The sequence below is a fragment of the Cucurbita moschata genome, unplaced genomic scaffold (genome assembly GCF_002738365.1).
Source record: "Cucurbita moschata cultivar Rifu unplaced genomic scaffold, Cmos_1.0 Cmo_Scf00012, whole genome shotgun sequence".
Lineage (NCBI taxonomy): Eukaryota > Viridiplantae > Streptophyta > Magnoliopsida > Cucurbitales > Cucurbitaceae > Cucurbita > Cucurbita moschata.
Window position 1 is genome coordinate 3,095,670 of NW_019268528.1, and position 9,887 is coordinate 3,105,556.

Consider the following 9,887-nt stretch of genomic DNA (forward strand, 5'->3'; position numbering starts at 1 on the left):
TTTTTTTTTTTTTTTTAACGAGAAAACCAAACCTTTCATTGAGAAGTTAAAAATTACCACATACAAAAAAAAAATGCCCCCACCAAAAAGAGCCAAACTAAAACATGTTCTTATTATGTGTTTGGGTTAAAGCGTCAAATGTACCTTATTTAATTTGACATCTGTTGAGGAGTTACATGAGCTCATCACTTCTTCCACAAGAATATCCCGAACATACTCAAACAAAGATACCTTTGCAGAGGCATGAAGCTCCTTTTCGAGGCATTCCACCATCCATTTCATGTTTTCCTTTGGCCTATCACAACCAGAATGAGATGTTGGCCTAGAAGGAATTGACAAAGATATAGCAGGTGAGTGCACACAGATTTCTGTTGGTGCTCTCTTAAACTCCGCGACTGATAGGCAATTGACACCCTGAAAAGAAGATTTCCAAGATAAAGCCTTCAAAATAAATAATACGTTATAATAATATATATCTATTTGTAGAATAAAATTTCTTTGTTTATAAAACATACTCTCTCACTATATAACATGGCCACTCATCATAGTAGTATTGGCTTTAGAAAAAACTATTCAGGATATGAACTTCAATGTTGTACGAACTCCTTGAAGCTTGATTCAAGGCTAATTACATTAAACTTCAACAGAATACCACAGGACTTGAAATAAAAATTAGTGCACCAAAACCATCAACCAAGGAGGACCATGAGAGCCTCATTTATCAGCCAAAAAATTTCCAAATTATATTTAAGATGCCTTTGATAATCTATAGTGGATAAGAAGAAATATTCCATTTCTATGTCCAAAAAGAAATGGTCCTCTGTATAGTAAGGAGATTTCAGAAAAAACTAGCCAATCAGAATTGATCGGATAAAGGTTGTACAACAAGAAAATGATAAGATCAAAAAAGTAGTTTCCATGATGGTTGTACGTTCCCAAGAAATGACAGTTATTTAGAAACTGTATGGGTATTGGTCATAACAATTTAACTCATATCCACCAGGACTAGACTTCATCCCAGGCACTCCCTGATGTCAAATATTTTCATAAAATGCAAACAGAATAGCAGAAAAGTATGCACCGTGTGGAGACTTACAGCTTCAGTAGGTATTTTTTCAATCTTCTTGGCACGATCACTATGCCCACTAGAAGCTAAATTATAGTGAGGACGATAAGACCAAAGTCTTTTGCTACGCCATGCAGATGAATACTCTGCCACCATATCATAAGAAACAGCATTCCAAACTACCTGTAAGGAGTAATCAAAAAGCATTCGGCAAATAACTGCATGCACCTCTCTAAAATTATCAACACCGCCGGTCATTTTAAGAGACTGAACGGGAACAGCATCAGTAGAAACTTTCTCAGGAACACTAAAGAAGCCTTGTGCTTCTGGCATAGAATCAGCAGGAAGATCCCCTCCTCTAGTAACTTCTGACTGCAAAAATAAAAGATAATTACCTATAAAGCAAAATAGGAACACAAAAATATACTTCTCTTTTGTTTTGTTTTGTTTTTTTTTTTTTTTTTGAATTACTATTCATTACCATTCTGCTGTCCAAAGAGCAAGCCTTCGTAGTTTGGTTGTTTTGTTCAACCTTTATTTGTCTTTCAGATTTCTTCATGGTGATATAATCTGCAATGATGTTGCCAACAATCTCATCAAACACCACTTTGCGAGCTGCTTTCATTATTCCAGAATGCAGTTGGGATGAAACTTCTTCAGAAGTTTCAGATATAAATTTCAATAAAGGGCTACTCTCATTGGCTTTGAGATCAGATGAGAAGTGAGGGGGAGGTATCTCAGCTTTCCATGCATTCACCGCAGAAAATAATGTGAAGGGTCTAAATTTGCTTTCAATATGGTATATCTACATCATAAAAGATCAATGATCTACAATAAGAACAAGATTAACCAAATGCTGGACAATTGATCACACTCAGTAATACACTTCAAACAAAGGCAGACAACAAGATTGATCAAATAACCGAACAACTCGTTATATTCAAATATGCATCAAACAACTGGTTATATTCAAACATGTTTAGGTAGCTACATTTAAAATATGTATCTTATTTTCTTATAGTTTATTTTCAATGGCTTCTTTTTTAGAATAATAAGTTGATTTTCCCTCTAAAAGCACAGGCTGCTGGACATTGTTTTCACAAGCCACACAATTTTAGTTCTTGAAAACAATTTTGCAGACAGAAGCAAAACACAGTTCCGTTAGCTCTCTTGACCAAGTTACTCAGCTCAAATACGGAATTCATACAAACAATTAAGCACTTAGGACTATCTCATGAGCATAGAAACAGATAAACGCTATCACTTTTTTTCCAACATCAGAAAATCCTAAGCTTTGGAACAACGAAAACGCTGGTTATTATCAATAAATGCAAGTTTCATGAGTGTTTTGTCTGTCAAAAGATATAACATTGTACAGTTCCTTTGTAGCCATAACTTCAGAGGAAGGCAAAAATGATTATACTAATGTTAAATGCAGTCAAAGTGTATTATGGATACTGTATTTTTTGATAGGGAACAAAAGGAAAATATTCCAAAAGAGAACAAGAATAGCCTAAGGGCTGGGGGTAGAGGTCAACCCCAAAAATAGAGAACTACACTAAAAGAGCCTTCCAATCACTAATAATCATCAAGAGGATGTAGTTACAAAAGAACTTGTAGTGAAGGATAATGTAGTAAAGGTTAATCCTTGAGTATTTAGATTGGAAGGAACCAAAGACTTCTAAAAGGAAAAAGTTATAGATAGGTTCAATAAGTTGCATTTCACATAAGGGGGGAAAATTAAAATAAAATAACCTCTTTGGTTCTCTTACAGGTCATTTTCCTAATTACTCTTTAGATGTAATTAACTTTAGTTGGGAGCCCTTTTTGCCAGGTTGTTGGTTTTACTGGAATTGTGTTTTTAAACCTTTCATTAAATGGTGTAGAAGCTGTTGGAGATTCTCTTTCTTTTTTCTCTCACAAAAAGTCTTGAAATCATTTAACTTGATTAGTGCTTCACTCCATTCATCAATGAAAATTTTTTTGCAAACCAACTGTTGGCATGGAGTCCACGACTAAAGAGAAACAATAGGATTTGTAATACTAAAAGCAAAACATTGGGAAAATATGACAGATTTGGCTTGGTTCCAATGTCAGTTATAATGTTCCCCAAACAAAGCTTTCTACAATTATACTGATTCTATAATTAATTCTAATATGTTAGGTTTTCATTTTTATTGTATCTTGGGGGAGGGGGGTTGGTTAAAAAACATGATCAGCAAAATCCAATGAAGTTATCGAAAATGGGTATCAAACTGAAGTCTAGCATTGTACATCACTTACACAATTCATTAGATATATAGGCTACCAACGCCCAAAGGAAATTGGAGATGTGCATGGATTCTAGCATTGTACTATTTTTTTCCTTTCTGAATTTTTTAATATAATTAGACTGTAACTCTAAACTGAGATGTAAAAAGATTTGCACTGTAGCCAAAATATGAGAAGAGATCCCTTTCAAAAGTGGATGGATGATGGCATCAAAATCTACGACAAATGTTTCAAAGATTTATGCAAAGTCGCTAAGCACAAGGGGCACCATTTCGATCTCCAGCTTACCATAACTGAGTCCTTCAAGTATCCATGCTGATGCCAAGAATATAATTGTAGAAGCGAATACGGTCCATGTTTCCTCCCTGTATGATCCTCAATCAACCAACATGATCTTTCAACTGACTGGAAAAAATTAAAAAGTTTAGAGAAGAGGTACAATAGTTTTTTAGTACTTCTGAAAGCAAAGGTATATAACTTTTTGTAGTCAACATGCAAGGATAGCCTACCGATGAAAGATTTGAAGTACTAAAGCAAAAAACTTCAGAATTTGAAGCCTGTTTACAGCCACCATTTTCATATCCAAGACTTAGAGAGCCAGATTGTAACTCATGACAAAGAGTCTGTGGATTCGCATACTCTACCAAGCCCTCTTGCCTATGCATAGCCAAATCATTTTTACACGGAACAGAATGAGCCCCATTAGTACCCATGTTGGAGTTGTCCACACTCAAATAAGCAAAACCAGTTGCAACATGATCAGGAAACTGCTTAAAGTACTTGAGTGGCACAGGATTGGTCAAAGCTCCGTTTAAAACAGGATATACAAGAAGCTCATCTGGCAAGAAACCAGTAGATAAACCTTCATGAAGCTGTTCTTGAATATAAGGGCCACACATTTGACCTTGTTCATTAACATACATCCAACCACTTACACAAGTAGCCAAAGAATACCCAGAGAAACCCTTATCTTGGAATGAGGAGCCATCTGAACTGCAACATTCTGGAAGATCAGGGCTAGTGCCGTTTAACTGACAGCTCATATCTACTGATGAATATGAACCATTTTTTTCATCAATATCAATGCAACATGAGGATATGCAAGCAATATCCCTGCACCTGAGTTTTTGTTAAAACAAAGGAGTGAGAAAATGAGAAAATGTTGGAAATGTGTAAGAAATGAAGGTTGAAAAATGTTCTACAAGAAGATACAAAGCATACTATTATCACACGTGCTGATTGTTGAGATAGCATGCCTAACATGCAGATCTGTCAAAGCCAAAGCACCTTACTCTGGGAGCTAGAGACAACAGGGAACCACCCCAGCACTGTGTAAGATGCATGCCACATTGAAGAGTGCAAAATTTTATTCTCTATGTTGGTTATTCCATTAATTGTCTGTGGTTATAATACCATTGTTTTCTAACAGTCATCTCCAAATAGTTTATGCAGCCATCTATCTTATTACTACACCATTGGGCGTACCCTCACATGCAAAGTTTACTTGAAAACATGTTTATGATTCAAAATATTGTTGGTATATTGATTAAAGAGACAGAACAGTGATGATTTCAAAGTTTTACAAGGGCATTGTTACAGGACAAATTCAGTACAAGTCACCATCTCCATTCAAACTCTAACCACTTCAACTGCCGCCCCTGTCATTTTTATGAAATTAGTTGACTAGTTTTAGTTGGAGATTGGTTTGTTTATGAAGTTATTAGTTCAGAAGAATGTCTTTTAATACTTTGTTGGTTTCAAAATCACTAAGCCACCTGCACAAATAGAGAAGAATAATCCCTCGTAGCTAGGAACTACAAAAGTACGGATACTTTGTTAAGGGAATATAGTTTCATTTTGTAAACCTTGGAGCTTAAATGCTGTGCTGCATTAATAGTCATAGCAATAAACACCATCTCCTGTTGAAACCCGCAATTCCCTCCTAGAACTTCTCATCCTAACAGTTCAATATTGCTCAACATATAGCAGATACCCTGCCTCAAACTTCATTGATATAGCTCCAACTAGAGTTACTGGAGGTAGGCAGATTTGTCCAAAAAAAATGTTCAACACAGGCTCCAAAAAAGTCGCTAAAACATATATATATTCACAAAGATATGAGGGCTTCTTGTATTTGTCTCAGAAAGTTCTATATTATTTTTCTCCAGCCAAGCCACTCACACACAGAAACTCTTACAGGGTTAAATAAAAATAAATAAATAAAAAGACTTCATCTTTCCTTTCAAAGGTAGATCCACAAAGTAGAGACATTGGGCTGTTTTTTACCAATAGCAAATTCGAGCTGAATGAGAAAATTTTAAACAGCCCCAAAAATATCTCAAAATGATCATTAAAGAAATAAATGCCTAGCAATCTTCATCTACTCTGTGCAGAGGAGCGTGAAGATTCCTTCCTTGTATTTTCACCACTTGTACTTCTACCTCAAGTAAGTCCACAAGAAAAGTTTTTGAAAAGGGCTTATCTAAAAAGGGTTCCAAAGGGCATTAATTAACTTGTCAAGAAAGGAATAAGTGGCGGAATGTCTTTGAAAAGATCTTATCTAAAAAGAAATTTTTCTAAAAGGAAGTTGCAGGTGAAAGAACTAAGGTTGATTTTCCATCTTTACCGTCCTTCCATTGCCAAAGACAAATATTCTGACACCTATATATTGTTTTCTATTCCTCAATCTCCTTTTAAATTTCCATGAAAGTTGAAATTCCAGACCATACTATATCCCGCTCCCCTCCCCTCCCCTCCCAAACATCTATTCCCAAAAGCACAATGTACCTTCTGCCTTAACGGACACAGCTTACTTACCCACCCAATTTATAGTCAACATAATAACCTTGAGGGAGAAAAGTGGAAGACCAAATCAAGAAAATAAAGATTTTAGGAGGAGAAGAGAAGAAGACATAGACTCCATTTATGGTTGCACTGTTTCGGGAGACTAGAACCTGATATCATGATACTTCTTCACATAGGATACTTTGACTGGAAGTCTATCAAACACTTGGTGGACCTTGATAGTTCAATACTTTTTTTATGAGAAACCAATCTTTCATCAAAAGATGAGGTATACTCAGTAAGATCTGGGGAAGGAGAATATGATCCTTACCTTCTTACCCAGGCTTATTGATGATTCAGATTACTTTCCCATGCCCCTTCTATATTTTTCGTTTATTGAAATTACAGACTCCTTATCCAAACCCCACAACAACAAAAGGGAAAGAAGATGAAGTAGAAATAGAGCAAGGTTGGAAATTAGATTTCCAGCCCAAATAGATCGTGTCCTGAAGATCATCCAACCCAACCCTGTAAAAAATCTGTTTACCCAAAGAAAGCTACACCATATATGAAAATCCGTGATAGGGACCTAACCTTGCACTTGCAGGTATGTTCAAGACTCCACAAAAATTTATCGTGCCTTCACATGCCTTGAGCTATACATAAACATAAACGTGTGTCTACATAAATGTTGAAGAGATAAAACTTATAGATTACCTGCAGAATGAGCGTCCATCTCTGCTAAGCTGTGAAGATACGGGGAAACAATCATATTTACACTCACAGCTTAATGTATCTGGATCTAGATGTTGAATCTCTGTCACTTTATGCCTTTCTCGTGAAAATAAGGAATTGTCATACTCATGGAGAAGTCCTGTGGAGGAAACCATGTCCAAAGAATATACAGGGTAGAAACCTGAATTTGACTAAAAATGAAAAGTCTGCAATGGAAATAAAATAGAAATAATGCATCATTAGATAAAACTAAACCCTAATGAATAGTTAAAGGAAAACAGACTTGTGATATAAAGCAAATGGATGAAGTTCATAAAATGAAGAAGCCAAGATAGGAAGTAAGATGAATGCAAGGGAGTAATTTCTACCATGAAGGCTTAAAATACAAAGCAGCTTTTATGCTTCCCAGAACAAGTAGAAAGCATGCGACATGATAGGGACTGGAAAGCCAATATACCCTCAAACGCCATCCTCACTCCCAGAATTTATCTTTAGAACTCAAAGAACATAGCTGAAAACTTATAGAACAGATCCTATTCAAGTAAGGGTGTTCACCCCCTAGTCCATTACCTATCTCCAGAACAGACCTCAGAATCCAAAATGTATTTTCTATATTGGATTCATATGTACGGTAAAGATATTTGAAATCATAGATAGCAACTTAAAAACAACTTGACCAAGTTCAACTTCACCAAAAGACGATGGTAAGGCTTCTCAACACAGTTTGAAGCGCGTATAATCCATGCAATGGGAGAGCATTTGGGGCAGAGGGGGACGAACAGGTTTATTAGGATTATCCTCCAATCCGCCACCTGATGTTAATTAGTGAAGCATTCCCACGGATACTCGTGCCATCCCAAAAGCACCTTCTCAGTACAGAATGCCACAGACACCACCGGAAGTCCATCCCGCAAAACACAGACATCAAACGCCCTAATGCGAGCTGCTCAAGCGACTAAAATCTATAGGGAGTTTTTCTATGATTCCAAGATGAGCGTAAAGATTCAATCGTTTCAGCCACGAAGAAGAAAAGAAGCCGCATCAGGCGGAGATCTGTCTTAATCTTCAAGAATTCGTCGAAACCAGCAGTGACTAACTACTACTACTCTGAAAAGAATGATGGAATCGAGGTTGAGGTAGAGGAATACCTGTGGGTGGACGACGAGCATGGAGCCTAGGGCAGAGGCTGGAAGTCGATTCTTCCCCGTCTCTCTATCGACCAATGGATCCTCCACAACCCAAACCAACGCGATAATATTTATGGCTGCTGACCTGCGTTTGAAGCTTTCCGCTTTCTTGACGCGATTTTATTTGTGATTCGGTTCCATTTTGGACCGATCTGCCCGAACCGTTCGGCTCTGTCGAGTGTGTTTTATGGGTCGGATCGAACCGAACCGAATCGAACCGAACCAATTTGAAAATAGAATTACAATCCAACGTTACTTTACCCTACTTTAAAAAAATAATTATAAAAATTCATAATATTTGACGTTTTTAACTAATATTAGTAATGGATCATGTAAATGTTTAGTATTTGAGATTTTAAAATAAGCATGACGTTTTAAATAATTTTTAAAAAAAAAAAAAAACCTGACAACCCAACTCAAGGTTGGATTGGGTTGGGCGGTTCGAGTTGCTAACTCAACCAATCCAAAATTTAAGATTGGTCTACAAGATTTTTTTAGACCTGACTCAATTCAATCTAACCAGACTTTAAATAGTGGAAGGACCTACCGCTAAAGTAATAAAAAAATATACTTTAATTACACGGGACCAAAATATCTTTTACTAAAATTTAAATAATTTTCGAGTTAAAAATCAATATTTTCATTATCTCATACAAAATTCAACAAAAAAAAATAATATATATATATATATATATATTATATATAACCTTTTAACTCATTTAAAATTATAATTTTAGGTTTGTTGGTTGATTCATCTAAGCTCTATCAAACGCAACTTTTGAGCTTACGTGCTCAATGGAACGTTAGCGAATTAAGATTGGTCGACCCAAGGCTCGATCTAGCTCTATTCGGCTTCCCTTTTGGACCTTTTCTTCTTAATTCTTTGCTAGTCTCAGTTGAGTTTTGTTGAGTCTGATTTTACATACGACAAACATCTTATCTAAATTTGGGATTCATGATTCGACTTCTTATTATTCTAAGCTGGATGTTTGTTCTGCCTTAGAGCTTGATCCATGTGTTTTGGTCGTGCACAACCTTTACCGAACTAGCTTGGGTGCATTTCGATTCAACTTATGATGGTTCAACTCGAATTTTGGGTTTGTCAAAATAACTAACTAGGGCCATTGGGTTCGCCTTAGACGTTGGATTTTGCAAGCATAAGTAATGTGGCCCATTGGACTTACTATGTTCATAGGCTTGAAATTGTGAATTATATCTTTTATTACTTGGAAAACGTCGATAACACTCTTAGAGTAGAGCGTTGGTGAGTTAAGTTAAGTCGGGTTAAGACATTTTTAGACCTGACCCAATTGTTTAGGTTATCTATTTTTCAACTCAAACAAACTCTTAGTAAATAATGAAGTTAAGTGTCGTTTATTTAAATTTTTGTTCAATTCAATTTAAATATATACTTTAAAATTTATCTCATGTATTGTAACTAAAATTGTATTTTTTAACTTAACTATAAATCGGAGTTGTTCGGTTCAACACCATCTAATTTATATGAACTCAACCCAATTTAAATAAGTTCATAACCCAACCCAAGGTGTACGGGTTGACAGTTTGGGTTTGGTTAATCAAATTTTTGGACCATTGTGTTTTTCGTACACCCCCACTAGAAAGCGTTGATAACCAAGTTATGAGAATTATTTAGATATAAGAATTAGAGTTAATGTTTAAATAACCCGAGTTGATTTTCATAATCCATGTCATTTAGAGTAAGTTAAGCGTATGTTTATAATCACGATTTGTAAACAATGCGTAAATAAGGCTAATAAGAATAGTTTTTTTAAGAATTTATATAATTTTAACGTGCGTAAGTTGTAAAAGGACCTCGATGCCCC

At 35.8% G+C, this 9,887-nt stretch overlaps 1 protein-coding gene across 7 annotated transcripts in view; it reads right to left on the minus strand.

The window, feature by feature from the left end:
- The window catches only part of LOC111450288 (histone-lysine N-methyltransferase ATXR7), a 17,366-nt gene extending 9,246 nt beyond the window's left edge, over positions 1–8,120 (minus strand). For 4 of the 7 annotated variants that reach the window (XM_023090327.1, XM_023090326.1, XM_023090325.1 and 1 more), the window contains exons 1-7: positions 8,005–8,120; positions 6,839–7,062; positions 3,847–4,456; positions 3,626–3,742; positions 1,548–1,871; positions 1,097–1,438; positions 145–414 (exon numbers count right to left, since the gene is read on the minus strand). In XM_023090327.1, the coding sequence (XP_022946095.1) occupies positions 145–414; positions 1,097–1,438; positions 1,548–1,871; positions 3,626–3,742; positions 3,847–4,456; positions 6,839–7,011 (1,836 nt within the window). In that variant the 5' untranslated portion in view covers positions 7,012–7,062; positions 8,005–8,120. Of the gene's footprint in view, positions 1–144; positions 415–1,096; positions 1,439–1,547; positions 1,872–3,625; positions 3,743–3,846; positions 4,457–6,715; positions 6,778–6,838; positions 7,063–8,004 lie in introns of all 7 variants that reach the window. The other 3 variants (XM_023090330.1, XM_023090329.1, XM_023090328.1) reach the window with 3 other exon arrangements.
- Between the last annotated feature and the right edge of the window lie 1,767 nt (positions 8,121–9,887).